Source organism: Sardina pilchardus, chromosome 7, assembly GCF_963854185.1.
Source record: "Sardina pilchardus chromosome 7, fSarPil1.1, whole genome shotgun sequence".
Classification (NCBI taxonomy): domain Eukaryota; kingdom Metazoa; phylum Chordata; class Actinopteri; order Clupeiformes; family Clupeidae; genus Sardina; species Sardina pilchardus.
The window spans coordinates 2,147,019-2,164,036 of NC_085000.1; the positions used below are offsets into that span (position 1 = coordinate 2,147,019).

At 45.1% G+C, this 17,018-nt stretch overlaps 1 protein-coding gene across 1 annotated transcript in view; it reads left to right on the forward strand.

Moving 5' to 3' along the window:
* The first annotated feature begins 2,574 nt into the window (after positions 1-2,574).
* slc12a5b (solute carrier family 12 member 5b) overlaps positions 2,575-17,018 on the forward strand; it is a 41,922-nt gene continuing 27,478 nt past the window's right edge. Inside the window, exons 1-4 of the mRNA XM_062540157.1 lie at positions 2,575-2,578; positions 7,471-7,574; positions 8,104-8,238; positions 16,491-16,637. Coding sequence (XP_062396141.1) covers positions 2,575-2,578; positions 7,471-7,574; positions 8,104-8,238; positions 16,491-16,637 — 390 coding nt within the window. The remainder of the gene's footprint in view (positions 2,579-7,470; positions 7,575-8,103; positions 8,239-16,490; positions 16,638-17,018) is intronic.

Here is a 17,018-nt window from a genome sequence, read left to right on the forward strand (position 1 = left end):
AAATCATAGGCCAATCGTTAATTAAGAACTCACTCTCTTAAACTCAAAATCTTGAAAGAAATCAGTTTGTGTGGATGAACTTGATTTATTAATTCCCTAGCCTAGGCCTACTTGTTGCACTGTTTTGTTTGCTTGAACGTGTGGATAAATAACTTCTGGAGAGAGCTACATGTAAATCATAGTGCTCACTAAAATCTTACAGGAACATTGCAAGACACTCATCTCTTATATGATCCCTGAAAGATTTTCTTCGACTTGTTAGTGTTTTGAACATGTATTTTATCTAATGACAGAAAGCAAAATGAATTGCGTCCATATATCCTTGTCATGCAACTTTTATATCACTGGCGTAAAACCGTGAGATAGAAAGCTACCTCACGTATTTCTTAAAGCGACAGGCACTCAATTACACCATGCACACTCAAATAGACATATAGGCCTACACACCATTTAAAAATAGGCCTATGAGTAAGTGTATTAGTCTTGAAATCAGTACAGAATTGACTTAACATTTTTAGCTAGGCCTGCTAATAATTATGCAGATTGTAGAATACTAAACATTATCAACAAAATATGTAGTTATATATGAATTCCAAAATATATACTGTATATACAAACATATGACTATCATTTTCTGTGTGTGTGGAGAGTCGAGCAGAATCTTAGATGGCCACTGGTATGAATGATCACACAATATTCAATATTAGGTTACTGATTAAATCACCAAAATTGTTTTTTAAAAAAGCATCGAAAAAGTATCGAAATCACAATTCTTCACTTAGTATCAGGATCGAAACAATAATTTTGGTATTGTGACGAGTGCGAGACAAACTTTTGGTCACCCCCGACAGAATCTCACTCCAAGGTTTTTTGAAAAGTTGGCAGCTCTGCAGAGAGAAGATGTGGGGGAAAGAGCAAGAGAGAGAGAGAGAGAGGGGGAGAGAAAGAGAGAGAGAGAGAGAGAGAGGCAAGCAGAGGAGCACGTTCACAAAAACACTGACAATCAAATAAATAAATGCACACAGAATCATAAAATGCATAAAATAGGGGTGGGGGGACGAGATTATATTTAAGCCACAAAGCTAAAAATGGTTTTAAGAACAGATTTAAAAGCACTGGATTACTGTGAGCCCAGGGACAGAAGGGGTCATCGGCCAGGGCAAAAAGCACAGTCAGAAAATATAATGAAACGAGAGTGAACCGATCTTCTGTTAGGATACAAACCCTTATGCCCCCTAATCTAACTGAGCCTGCAGCCTATCTCTTACCTAGCCTCTCTATCACCAGTGAACTCCATGTACAACCCCCTCTCCCTTCCCTTCCCTTCCCCTCCACCCCCATCACCGCTGTCTCTCTTTGGTGCACTTTTCCATGCATTTTTTTGTGCACTCTCTCTTACTACAAAGCCTCATTTTAGCCTCATGTACACACTTGCACACACATACACACACACACACACACACACACACACACATACACACACACACACACACACACACACACACACACACACACACACACACACACACACACACACACACACAGTGAGAGAGACTTATACATGCATGCACATATACAGTACGCATGCGTATGTGCACTCACCCACCCACCCACACACACACACACACACACACACACATGGGGATGAATGCACACACACACACACACACACACACACACACACACACACACACACACCAAGCGTGCATGCAGTAGCCGTTGGAGAGCCCCGGGGGTTGTGTGTGGGGGGAACAATGAGAGTTCAGCAGCAGCAGCAGCATCAGCAGTAGTGTTGGCAGAGGCAGCGGGCTCCTTCCTCAGCACCACCCCACAGTGAGCGGCTCTCTCATCTGTAATTACACACACAATCACAGGCCCGACTCCAAATGGTAATTACCTTCCACTGTACTCTTCCACATGTGCAGAAACACCTCCACAGAAAGGGCTCCAAATTAATAACCCATTCCAAGTTGTTGGTGCAGCAATAACTAATTACATTTAATATATCAGTATGGTTGGTTTGACTTGGACATGGATGATTGTAGTGTTACGCATTACTAAACCCATGGCCACTGCAGTATGAATGTCATATTCATGTTCTGGGCTTTTTAGAAGTTTTCCTCAGCTCTACAAACACATGGTTCCACAGAACTCCGAACACAGAACACATGTGTGCACTTTTTGACATATTGCTTCTTGCGGGATAGTATGGATATAATATAGTAAGCTAGTATGGATATTATATAGTGGGCTAGTATGGATATTATGTAGTGGGATAGTATGGATATAATATAGTAAGATAGTATGGATATTGGGATGCAGCCTGGATGTGCTGAAGCTTTATTCAAAAGACTGAATTGATTGATTCAGTTCAGAGTCTGCTGCTGTATGCAAAGCAGCACTCAGGCACTCACAGAGTTCTTTCAGAGTGTGTGGAAGTGATTTCCGGCTCAGCGGCCACTTCAGGGGCATATCCTGCCCGACGAGCTTGACCAGGAGGGCCGCAATCCGCAATCCGCTTCGCCGGGACCTCTGGCCGTCGACCTTCCAGCCATCTACGCATCAGGTTCAGCGATGGGTGAGCGAGCGAGCGAGTCTGAGCCAGACTCCGTAACCTGCCATGGCTGCCTCCGCTCCACTCCGCTCCGCCCCAATCTCTGGCAGCAATCTCTTACACAAAAACTGCACCAAATTGAAATGTTTTCTAATCCAATTTGGAGGCAAAAAGAAGCTGGTCTTTGGCGAAATACTGTGAGGTTTAGGGGATTAAGAGCTCCCGGGGTATGAGCAGTGGAATCTACTTGCATTTGCTTGCATTCCAATGCAGAAAAAGCATCAACGGCTGTCACAGCCCAGAGGCCTCAGAAACTTGTGTATGTGAGGGGGTTAGAAAGTGCCGGAAAGGTCCGGGCCTGTCTTTTCCATTTGCCAGTTGACTTGGTTCTGGGAGACTGAAGTGTGGGGTCTGTGATTTGAATGTTCTGAGATGTCTAAGGGGGATGCAGAGTGGCTTTATTTTGCATGTAAATTGGACTGTAGTTAGGAGAGGCTTTTTCACATTTCATTGGGTTTCACTGGGCAATGGGCTCTTTACACCCTTTTAAACATTGCTTTGTGCTGAACAGGTGGTCCTTTATGTCACCTGGCTGTGCACTTTATGGTCTGTGGAACAGATTTTGTATCCAGGGTTGTATGTGTGTGTGTGTGCGTGTGTGTGTGTGTGTGTGTGTGTGTGTGTTTGTTTGTTTGCATGTGTCTGCGTGCGTGTGTATGCGTAAGTGTGTACCGTATATGTGTGTGCGTGTGTTTGTGTGTGTGTGTCTAAAAGTGAGAGAGAGAGAGAGAGAGAGAGAGAGAGTGCTGGCTTGTTTGTGAGATTGCATGATGCAGAAGGACACAAGGGGACTCGCTTTGGAAAATAAGCAATTCCAATGGAAGCGTGTCATGCGCTTGACAGAAACTTCTAGCAAAGATGCTCCAGTCAAGGCTGCGTCAGGTCGTGTCACCTGTTTTCGCCCGCGCTGTCCCCCCAGAGAGCGCTGTCCCGATGCGCCGCAACATTTTTATTTATTTACAGTGTGGCTGAATAAATCATCCGCTCGGTGTCGTTACCGAGGAGACAGATAGACAGGTAGAACAGATTGGACATGTAAATTAGAACTGATGCAGACGGAGAGGGAGAGAGGGAGGGACAGGAGGAGAGGAGAAGAGAGAGAGGGAGAGGAGGAGAGGACGGAGGGAGGGAGGGAGATGAGAGAGACAGAGAGAGAGTTTAGCACAAGAGCACAACTAAGAGCAGTTAAACACACTAACTTAGTTGAACACCGCATCAATCTACCCTTTCTCTTCATTCTATAAATGTTTCATTCATCATGTAAGTATGATTATTGGAGTGTGTGTGTGTGTGTGTGTGTGTGTGTGTGTGTGTGTATGTGTGTGTGTGAGAGGGATTTAGTGTGATCTCATTGTTCAATCCCACAATCTGACTGGTTGCCATCACATCAATCAGGGAACCTTCTCATCGTAGACGATCATTCATTATCTGCTATCTGTCTCTATTAACTTCCTCCGCACGCCCATGTGCACTATTACTGTAATCACAAATGACTACAGATGGGTGGCAATTAAATAGTACCACATACAGTTACCCAACAGTTTAGAAAGAATCTCATTTAACAGCTCCCATAGTATGTTCAAGTTCAAATTCTAGTTATACACATACAGTACATGGAAAAAACCAAACACAAATCACACATCATTCAACTTAAGACAGTGGAAACGTTTAATAAAATATTGGACTTGAATGGCAGGACTTACATTCATTATAGTTACATAACATTAATTAAAGTAATTTTTACAACATATGATCTTGGATGCAGTAGTTCTGTTGATGGTGAATTGCCAGTGAAATGATTCCACTCATTGAAAGTCATTCGAAAGAAAGAGCATTTGCTTCCCATTTTGTATCGTGGAAAAAGTGATCAGTGCTCATTCTGTTTCATTTGAAAAAAAATACACAGCTGTTTCGGTGTTGTTAAAACTTGTAAATTCCTTAGTCAGGCTGCAGTGTCCTAGATATTATATTCTTGTGTGTTTATTGGCAACTTGATAATGGAAATGCATCAATAGGCCTTAAATAGAACTGCTGTGAGGGGGTGAAGCAGCAGCAACTTTAGTGCCCAGCAGAAAGCATTCACTCCAGCAGAGAAAAGCTGATGCAGAGCAGAGACTATAGAGAGCAGTGAAGATTTGGGACCCTCAGAGTGACCAATGTTGTGTGTGTGTGTGTGTGTGTGTGTGTGTGTGTGTGTGTGTGTGAGAGAGAGAGAGAGAGAGAGAGAGAGAGAGAGAGAGAGAGAGAGAGAGAGAGAGAGAGAGAGAGTGGGACCCTCAGAGAAACCAATGTGAGTGCGAGAGGGGGGACATTTGGGACCCTCAGAGAGCCCAGTGTGAGAGAGGAAAGGGGATGTGTGGCGTGTGGGGGTTCCTTGGAGGGACATTAATCAAAATGGGCTCCACTCTCAAGGACTCAGAGGACACACTCCAAAAAGCAGTTATCATCCAAGTGCACCCTAGTCTTAATTACACAACACAAACACACACACACACACACACACACACACACACACACACACACACACACACACACACACATACACACTAAATTACCCTCACAGCAGTGTGTGTGTGTGTGTGTGTGTGTGTGTGTGTGTGTGTGTGTGTGTGTGTGTGTGTGGGTGTGGGTGTGTGTGTGCTGGAGAGCAAGATGTGAGTGCATGTGTGGGGACAGTGATTATGCAAGAGCGTCAGTGAGCAGGAGTGAACTCCAAATGAGCAGTGCAGACACAGAGCACACGAGAATGAAGAGACAGAGCAAGTTAATGACAATCTGAAGGCTAGAGAAAGAAAGGATAAAAGAAACAGGGTGAAGAAGAGGAGGAGGAGGAGGAGAAGAAGAGGAAGACAAGACCTAGGACTCCTCCTGAAGGGTGGAGAAAGAAAGGAAAAAAGAAACGGAGTGAAGAAGAGAGGAGGAGAAGAGGAAGACAAACCTAAGACTCCTCCGGTGACCCTGACGGCAGGGGCTGTCATAGTCATAGTCATGTGAATGCTTTAGCGCATATTCATACACTAATCCAGTCCCAAAGGTCAGCCCAGGGTTCAGCCCCCTCCCTAAGGTCCCCTCCAGTGGCCCTGCATCACGGTCGAGGGGAGGAAGGTGAGGTGAGCTGCTGACGTCATCGAGTCCCCCCCGGTGCCCCACGGCTCATTGGCCCCCGCACTGCTCAGGCATACTTTACTGTACAGTAACCCTGAGTAATGGCTGCCATTACAGGGGTGCCCGGCCACGAGGGTGGACCAGAGGGAGAGAGAGAGAGAGAGAGAGAGAGAGAGTGGGAGAGAGGGAGAAAGAGGGAGCGGGAGAGAGAGGGAGAGAGAAAGAGAGGGAGGGAGAGAGAGGGAGAGAGAGAGAGAAAGAGACAGAGAGGGAGAGAGGGTGCGCTGCGAGCGTCCCCTCTGACTAGATGCTGGGCTGCTGACTCCGGCAGACCTGCCGCTCAAGGTCACAGGGGGTCAAAGCAGCGGTGCTCACATGCGCACACAATGTGCATGCAGAGAGAAGGGGAGAGAGAATGAAGAGAGGAAGAGAGAGATACATATCTGTTTGGGATGTATGCCTATTTGCCATGTAGTGCATTCCATTCATCCTTTATGTAGATACATGTCTACAGTAAATGTTCTGCTTTAGCAATGCAAACACATTTGTCATGCCAATAAATCTTACTTGAACTTGAGAGAGATCCAGAGAGAGAAAGAGAGAGAGAGGGATCCACAGGCTGATCTGAGATCTGCTGTGTTATGTCTACAGTATAATGTGAAGAATAAAGTACCTTGTTTTGGATATGAGTTATTCTGCCATGCTTGTTCTCCAGTGCCAATAGCGTAGAGGTACATCCGTGGGCACTGAGGCAGATGAGCGCTAAGAAGAAGCCTCTCTGACAGATTGTCATATGCGCTGGAAATGACAGACTTGATGACTGCGCTTTCGTGACGTGAGAGAGAGAGAGAGAGAGAGAGAGAGAGAGAGGGAGAGAGAGAGAGAGAGAATCACGGCTGCTGTGGTCCGTCAGTTCAAATAGCTCAGTGATGAAAGAGACTTGATGCTCATTTGTCAAAATGCATATGAACTCCTCAGCCTTTCTGCTAGTGTTTCTTTAATAGAAAAAGGATATAGCCTACCCGTGCATCCACCAACATCAACACTCACGCCTCCTGAGACACGCACCAGCACACCCATCCTCCAAATACACACACACACTCACACACTTACGCTTACACACACACACACACACACACACACACGTAAACACTCTTTGCAGATCGTCAATGAGTGTGTGAGCTTGTGGCTGATGCAGTGCAGTACCTCTTTAGTATTCCTCCTCCTATTTGAGAGTGAGGGAGAAAGACAGAGGGAACAGAGAGTGGGGAGAAGGAGAGAGAGAGGGACAGAGAGAGAGTGAGAGAGAGAGAGAAGGGGGTAGGGAAGGGTAATTCTGAGCCTCTCTGCGTTAGTACCGCTTGAAGGATGAGCTAAATTTAGTGTGTGTGTGATCCTCCAGTGTGAGTCTGCACAGCTAAACAAAGCCCCAAGGCAGGCTCGGAGCGAGAGTGGAAGCTTATACACACACTCACACTGCGACACACACACACACACACGTACACCTCCGCAGACATCGCTGGTACAATATGTGCATAACAGGGCAATGTGTGCCCATTGAAGATCCATATAGGGGAGGGTGCACACAATCCTTTTGCCTTGTGGCATGTCAAAATGATTAAACTGAAGCTTCTTTCTCTTTTTGTACCCTGTGTGTGTGTGTGTGTGTGTGTGTGTGTGTGTGTGTGTGTGTGTGTGTGTGTGTGTGTGTGTGTGTGTGTGTGTGTGTGTGTGTGTGTGTGTGCGCGCAGGTGATGGAAACCCCAAGGAGAGCAGTCCGTTCATCAACAGCACCGGCAGCAGTGACGTGGAGAAGAGCCAGCAGTACGATGGAAAAAACATGGCCCTGTTTGAGGTGCGCTACACACACTCACACACATACACACACACACACACACACACACACACACACACACACACACACACACACACACACACACACACACACACAGTACAGATAACCCTGCAAATCTGAAAACACAACATGATAGAAATTCACTCACAGTATGTGAGAGAAAGTGTCAGACCATATGATGATCTCCTTTCAATGCTATGCTGCAATGGCCTAGCATGATGTGTGTGTACAGTGGCCTAGCATGATGTGTGTGTGTCCAGTGGCATAACATGCTGTGTGTGTGTGTGTGTCCAGTGGCATAACTGTGTGTGAGTGTGTGTGTGTGTGCCCAGTGGTCTAATGTGATGTGCATGTGTGTCCAGTGGCCTAGCGTGATGTCTGTGTGTCCAGTGGTCTAATGTGATGTACATGTGTGTCCAGTGGCCTAACTAACATGATGTGTGTGTGTGTGTGTGTGTGTGTGTGTGTGTGTGTGTGTGTGTGTGTGTGTGTGTGTGTGTGTGTGTGTGTGTGTGTGTGTGCTCTGCAGGAGGAGATGGACACGGTTCCCATGGTGTCGTCTCTGCTCAGCAGCCTGGCCAACTACTCCAACCTGACCCAGGGCAGCAAGGAGCACGAGGAGGCCGAGAACAATGAGGAGCCCCGCAAGAAACCAGCCAGTCAGGTACGGCCAGACACACACAACGTTACACACATATGCACACACTGCATAGCCAGGTAGAGCCAGGTTACACACACACACAACGCAGTCAGGTGCAGACAGAACCCACACAATGCCACACACACAACGCAGTCAGGTATAGACACACAACGCAGTCAGGTGCAGACAGAACCCACACAATGCCACACACACAACGCAGTCAGGTGCAGCCAGACCTATAATATCTTTTTTATATATACAATTGCATAATATTATCACATCACAGCATAGAGCAATCACATCATAATTATGATGCAGACACCACACAATTACAACATAATTACAACAAAACACAATCATAGCACAATCACAGCACAACGTAATGTAATCACAACACAATTACAATGTTATCACAACACAGCACAGCACAATACAACGCAACATAATCAGGGCAAAACAGCAAAGCGTAGACAGCACAGCACAATACAGCACAGCACAGCACAGCACAGTGCAATCATAGCACAGCATAGCACAGCACAGCACAGCACAGCAAAACAGGATCACAACATCACAGCACAATGCAATCACAACACAATCACAATGTTATCACAACACAGCACAGCACAGCACAACACAATGCAATCACAATGCAGTCACAACACAATCACAATGCAACCACAACACAATCATATTCATAACCCAATCACAGCAACACATAGCACAGCACAGCACAGCACACCAATGGGTCATTCCACGTCAAATCAACCAGAGCGCACGCACTTGCGTCTCAAAAAAATCTGAAAATAATACCATGCGTGCCTGTTACCCAGGAGACACTCTGTAAAATGTTTTTGCGCTAAGATCAATACTTTTCAAGTAACAGCCAGTTTTACGGGTAGCCTGGATGCCAGACCGAAGTTTAGCCCCGCCTACATCCTTTTTCTGCAGGGAACTTCGGTCTGGCACTGCTCCGTTCAGCTGCTACTATTCGAGACACAGATCTGTTCGGACCAATCACATTGTCAGGGCGGGCTTTACGTGATGATTGACAGATGAACAGCAGTGACGTTCACGGCTGCATGCGTCCTCATTCGAAGAGTTGGGTGTGAGACCATGTTGGCTTTATTTTGATTGCAACAGAAACGCTATGGCTATGAATGCATAATTTGTTCATGCAGTTTGGCCTTTCGTTTATCTTAGCTATTGAAACGGAGGTTTTATCACGGATTCACACAACTATTTCTGAACACTTAGATCAACGAGGATATGTGGGAAAACTTCAGTTTCACTTTCACCAAGTTAAAACAGCATATTTGGGTGATGTTGTTCCCGTTTGTTTAAAAATGTCTGTTTGCTCGTTGGGTTAACGACACACTTCCCCAGCTGTTCATTGCATACAGTTTGAAGGAATTATTTTTAAAAACGAAGGAGGTTGTTTTCCATATCCTACCCTGCTACATATTTCGTTGTCTTAGATTTAGCTATCAGGTGTTGTACAAGATAGATACTGACAGCCAATAACTTGTTCTGTTTGGTTTGGTCTATCCAATGAGTGCAGAGCTATCCCCCCCGCCCTGTATCGGTTGAATCACGCCCCATAATCGCAGCTGAATGGAGCAGTTTCAGACTCATATTCTGACAAGAATTGAGTATGATGTCGTCAGGCTACCTCCCTGCAGGACCTGTGGCCCAACCTGCCGCAGAACTTCCAGTGTCGCCACCAAGTAATAGAATGTCATTGTAGATGATTGTGTCAAGTATGATTAAAAACTGCTCTAACAGCTGAAAAAAACAGCCTGACCAGCTTGTTAACCAGCTTGTTTGACTACCCTATGATGGTTTACCAGATATAGACCAGCAAAACTCTTGCAAAAACATACCTGCTTATGATGGTAATTCTGCTAGTTTTGCTTGTCGTACCATCTCACGCTGGTCATTTTAGTTGGTGTCGCTGGTCTACATTGCTGGTTTTTACTGGTCATGCCAGCTTATGTTAGTCATTCTAGCAAACCAGCATGGCCATCTTACACCTACAATGTCAAGCTTGGCAGGCTTGTCACCAGCATGACCATCTCACACCAGCTGTATCCCACACGACAGGTTGGTCACACCAGCATGACCAGCTTCCATAGATGGTCATGCCAGCATGTCCACCTGGTGGTCTAACCAGTTATACTAGCAAAGACCAGCAAAGACCAGCAATAGCTGGAAGAAAACCAGCAAAAACCAGCTAAAACCATCTACCAACATAAATTGGTTTCTTGCAATTTTTTTCAGTAGGGATGTTTTAGATAGAGTGGACTACATGAATGTTATGCAATGTTTTAAAATGGAATTTCCCTATTGAGGATTATGGTCCCTCTTTTGGCGATCAAAAACGGATGGTTAATTAATTATCTTTTATCTTCTGTGACGGTGAAAAAGCCACGTCATGTCATCTACCCATTTAATTCACACCTCCGCAACAGTTTTGTCTCGTCGCAGATCTTTGGTGTGAATTAGGCATTATGTTTTTGTTGTGCGATATGGCTTCCGTAGTTCCTACAGGCTGCGATATAATCCGTAACCGCTAGATGGGAGAATTTCACAATGAAATGTTCTCAATCCTACACAATATCCCTTTAAAGGACAACTTGTAAATCATCACACTGACCAAGTACCATAAACCTGTTCTATCGCAGATATTGTGGTCAAGACAACTGGTGTGAGACTGCAGCTTTATTCACAATAAGGGAGCATGTTACCCACATGAAATGTCAGAGTAACAAGCTCATGCACACAACTGTGGGTGAAGCCAGTTCTTAGACCGTTGCTGAGCCTACGTCACTACGTTCACTGGAGGCAAAATAACCATCAACTGCCATCAGCTACAACAAAAAACTCATCCGATACGTCATTGTATTGTAAATCTTGGACATGACCATTTGGGAAATAGTTATATATCCAATGATATATACACCCACAACATCTCCTTACTGTAGACGCTCGGTTTTTCAATAACGTAATTATAAATATCCTGCCATTCAACGGAGGGCAATCCTGCTACGTCTTCTTTCCAATCACTTAGAATAGGGATCTGTCAGAATGGTCCCACATAATGTACGCTTTTTCAAAGTTTTTTCAAATAATCCTCCCAATCCCATACACTGAGTGTACATACTGTTTTATATCGTTAGCCATTTCAGCAAAGGTTAGTTACGGACTAATTTTAGCCGCATTACTAGTGCTTTTCAATAACTTTTCCGCCTAACTTTTCTGCCGCCAGTGACGTCACGCAAACCTGGATATTTATACTGTGGTGTGTGTCACAAGATGCACTTATACCAGTGATGCTCTCCAGCTGGCATCTGACAGAGATAAGAATTACAAGAACCCCTCAACTAAGCCATGTCTGTGTTAGTGTTCCCCATTTGGATCACCATCAGATATCTTACATTTCTAAACGGGGGTTTCAGATGGCCCAAGGGTTCATCAAACATCTTAACATTCCTAAGATAAAGGATGGTAACCAGATGTCACTACTGTATGTACTGTATAAGTTACACTAAAACATTTATAACATTTCAAAATTATCTCACAGTACAGTCCACAGCTGCGTAGCCAGCAGGGACCTGTTCTACTTTTAAAGGCAATCTACGTATTGTACAGTAATTCTTATAAAGGCCTGTCACTGCCTTTGTTAATTAACAAGAGTGTCAAATTACTTGTGCTGGGAAATGGTTTATCAGCTGGTGGTACACGTTGCATCATGCTTCATTGGCAACCGCCTACTCTATCTAACTATGACAAATAGCGCATACTTCATTTGTGGGATGAGAATGTGAGGAAACGTGCGATAAGGAGTCTCGGCAGGCATGCCGAGGAGGAGGAGGTCCCTCTAGTGTGGAGACGGTAATGAGGCACTCTTAATCCCCACAGCCCTGTCGAAGGAACTACCCCGTCAGTGCTGCAGCTTCTAACAAAGGTCGCCGCTACAAACTGAAGTCATTTAGTAGACTTGGCGAACCCGACGAACCTGTTAGCAAATTTGACTGGTCTGCAGATCCATCTGGAAAGGAGTCCATTGACGGCCCGTTACCAAACCACCAAAATCCCATGAATCGAATCAAAATCACTTACAAAATCACATTTGGCCAGCGCTTTCGCGGAAAGCAACTTCAAATATTACAACAAGGGCCAGTCTCCTCAAAACAACTTGAGGCTATAAGTGCCTTACTGAAGGGCACCACGCAGGTAGCTGGGAATTGAACCCATAACTTTTCTGGCTACAGCATGCCTGTCCAGCTCCTTAGCCACTACGCTGCCACCGCACCACATGACTTTTCTGGCTACAGCATGCTAGCCCAGCTCCTTAGCCGCTATGCTACCACCACCCCAGTTCATTCAACATAACCAGTGGCTACGCCGATAGTGCCAGGGTTGAACTGGTATGGAGTTGAATGGTCTTTATAATTGGGTAGACGACTGCATTAAAACACTTGTTTACAAGAAAGACGTTTTGGTAGCCTAGAAATCTAGACGCCCCTAGTGGCTGCGAATGTAATTTGGCTGGCGGGGCAGTCTAGGCACGATCCATAGAGCTTAGGAGCTGAGAACTGGAAAATCAAGCGGGCCAATCACAGCGTGTATAAAGTCGGTTGGCAGGCTTAACATAATGGTGACTGTGTTGCTTGCGTCTACATTTGACACCAAAGGATTTACATTGATGTCCATGGCAGCCCTTTGCGTCGCATATGAAGGCGCGGGGGCACCTTCGGCTTCCGATATTGATGCCAGGGGGCTTGACCATGCGTCCTCGTTCGATGAGTTGGGTGTGAGACCGTGTTGGTGACTGACATGCGACCAGAAGTTGCGACAGTAACGCATCCTGCTATTTGAAAACAAGAAGATGATTTGTTTACCGTTATCCTATTGCGTGGAGAGGGAATTTGAAAGACAACTGTTTATACCCCTTCGATTGAGCCCTGACTACGGTGAATTCCCAGACCCTACATCTACATCTTGGTCTGGATTTAAGAGAAATGATGGCCATCTTGAAAAATGGTGGCAGCCATCTTGATGTTTTTGAGGGAACAGCACCTTTCTCCATTCTTAACAGAATATTTTTCACAAAATGTTATGCCTACATCAGTTTGAACGATCGACATAATGAGCATTTTGAATTTTTGGGTGGCCAACACCTTTTTTCCAAAAAAGTGATCCTTAGAGAGTATCTGTGCCAAACTTCATGCTTTTATACCAAAGTGAACGATTCTCTTGAAATGCAATTACTGTAATCTGCTGCACTACAACCTTATATGGTCAAGAGAAGACATCCACATGCAACCATGCAAAAACATTCACTATGCAATGGGATATCAGTGAGCCTGACAGACAAGATTAGCTCACAGCTAACGGTAGCAAACTCCATACAGCGCAGCATGGGACGTGACTAAACATGACAGCGCATGACAGGAACATGACAGGCCACAAATGTGCGAGCAGGACACCATCAGTCTCAAGGTCGCAGGAGTGAAGGAGTGCGGATAAGATACACCTCGTCCAGGATCAGATGATACAACTCTGTGTAATTCACATTTACACGTTACTGCTCCGAGAGGAAGGTTACATCATGGAACATGACAGCAGTAAAAAAAGTTTTGTAGCTTTGTAGATCCAGTTCGCACACCACAGATAGATGTCGCACTTCTCCCAATGGCTGCTGTTCCACATGAGTTCAAACTAAATCCCTGTGGACGAATGGTTTTCACAAGTGCACAAAATAGTTCTGCCGGTACGCATTTTTTTTGCAAACAGACAAATCATATCCTCGAAGACAATTTTTTTTTGCACATGCACAAAATATTTCTACAAGTACAATTTTTTTTTGCGCATGCACAAAATATTTCTACAAGTACACATTTTCCGTGCACAAGCATAAATGTTTTATACAGCTGCAAAACTCTATTACACATGTGAATATCTTTTCACCAGCACAAAATCTTTTTGGCATGGTTTTGACTCCATAGTGTTTGTGTATGTGTCTGTTCTTGTGCATGTGTGCATCTATGTGTATGTGAGTGTGTGTGTGTCTGTATGTATGTAGTTGTGTGAGTGTCTGTGTGTGTATGCATGCGTGCACGTGCACAACTCTCTGTGTGTATGTGTGTGTGTGTGCGTGTGTGTGTATGTGTGTGTTCATATCCACCTGGCCATAAGCGGCTGATTAGACAGGAGAGAGACAGCTTGTTATTGATGACATCATTGCGATCTCCTCTCCTCCGGTGCAGCATGGCAGTTAGAGCCACTTAGAGCGGAGCGCTCAGCACAGCCACACTATTGCTCTCATCACCACTGCACTCGCTGCTATTATTTGGACACGTGTGCAGCTTTCACAGCCTCCTCCTCAGCTCTCTCTCTCTTTCTCTCTCTCCCTCTCTCCCCCTCTGTCTTTCTCTCTCTCCCTCTCTCTCTCCACTCCAAAAAGCGCAGTAGCTTTAGTTCAGTGGTTTTAGGTCAGCATGTAACAAACGTCAGTAGATTAAAAAAGAAAGAAAAATAACACTAAAAACTCTTGTGTGTTGTTGTTCCCTCTCCACCTTCCCTTCCACCCCCCTGGCCTGGCCGTCCTGAGAGAGGGACTATAAAATGGAGTCCTATCGTCCTGCTCAACACCATGACTCATCACTTTTCTTTTCCCCTCTTTCATGCTCTTAAATGAGGGCACATGCTTCACTGGCAGAGATGGATCTGCAGAGGATCCCCTCCCCTTCCACTTTTCTTAAACTCCACATCCATGTTCTCCACAGAGAGCATCTTGCCCCCCCCCCCCCCCCCCCCCGACATTTTTCAATTCAGAATGCTGGAAACTGAACTCATGAAAGAGATTATGGTCTGTGGTTGTCATGGGAATTAGCTGCACTGTATGTAGTTTAATGAGGGTGGAGACTATCAGAGGGTCATTATGAGTTTTAATGAGTGGTTTAGATTTTAGCTTCTTTAACTTCTGCTGCACATTCCCTTTTTTGACAGTGGTGGCTCTGAGCCAGTTAACTTTAATTGGACACAAGCCCACAGAGAAAAGGAGACATGTTCAATCACGACAACTCCACAGAGTTTAATTATTGGCCCCCAATATGTGGTGCTTGTTAGTGCATCTGTGTTGTGTGTGTGTGTGTGTGTGTGTGTGTGTGTGTGTGTGTGTGTGTGTGTGTGTGTGTGTGTGTGTGTGTGTGTGTGTGTGTGTGTGTGTGCGTGTGTATGTGTATGTGTGTATAAGTGTGTCATATGCATGTATTGTGTATAGCCCACTGTGTATACCGTGCTTGTGCACTTACTGTAACAAATTGCATGCTCCAAACACTCTGCAGCGTTTTTTGTTCTCCCAACACAAAGTCGCCTGACTCCCCCTGAGCTCCAAATGCAATTGGCTTTCCAAGGAAGGCACAGGAGCGGAGCAGCCAACCTATCAGCCTCTCAGCCGTAATGAGGGGAAGAGGCACAAAGAGAGTTATCTCCTGCTGTCACTCGTCGAGGTTAATGAAGGAATAATAAAAGGCTCCGCTTGGCCCCCGCTGCAGGAGTGTCATTCCCCCTTCATCATTCCTGGGGCTGTTTCACAGCAGATACGGACACTGAATGCTGCCTGTCTGTTGCACTACGGAGCAGAGAGAATCTGGGGAGAAAGGGGGGTGGGGGTTGTGTGTGTGTGTGTGTGTGTGTGTGTGTGTGGTGGTGATGGTGGTGGGGAGGCTGTTTACTTCGCCATAGCAGACAAAGTGAAAGCTAATAATAAAAATAGTTTCTTGGCTCTAACTCTTGGCCAGTTGTAAAGAAGTTAATAGTTTAACAGTACACAAGTATGAATGCATGCTGTGGGCTCTCACATGGCATACAGTAACACTGACAAGACAAACAGTAATATAAAATGCGTGTGAAAATGTAGTGGAGATGAGCTGAAGAAAACAACACTCTGAATCACACAAGCACACATGGCACGCAGACACATACAGTATACACACACATACTTACATGCACACACACACACACACACACACACACACACACACACACACACACACAGAGTATACACACATACTCATATGCAAACACATACAGTATACACACAAAGTATACAAACACACACACACACACACACACACACACACAGAGAGTATACACACATACTCATATACAGACACATGCAGTATACACACACATACAGTATAAGCAGACACACACATGGAGGGACCCACCTAAACACACACACTCACATACTTTTGCTTGTTGTGTTCCAGGCTCCTTCGCTGGGGACGGTGATGGGAGTGTACTTCCCATGCATGCAGAACATCCTGGGGGTCATCCTCTTCCTCAGGATGACCTGGCTGGTGGGCATCGGAGGAGTCCTTGGCACCTTCATCATTGTTTTCATGTGCTGCTCAACGGTCAGTTAGCGTCAAAAGCATTTTTTGAAATGTGTTTTTTACCGATGATGATGATGACGATGGTGATGATGATTTGCAGCTTTATTGTTTGATGCATTTGCACGTTTGATGCGTTATGCCAGAGTTTGCATAAGAAGCTAATTTTCATCTACAGTCCCCTGGCAGTCCCTTGACATGATCAAACATGAAGAGAGAGAGAGAGAGAGAGAGAGAGAGAGAGAGAGAGAGAGAGAGAGAGAGAGAGACCATAGAGAGAGGCCACCACAAGCAAGTATGGCAACCAAAAGAGGAGAATGGTACTTGTATGCACATGCTGCACACATTTTCTTTTACATTGTAAAAGATTTGAAAACATTAGATCAATATATTTCACAAAATTTG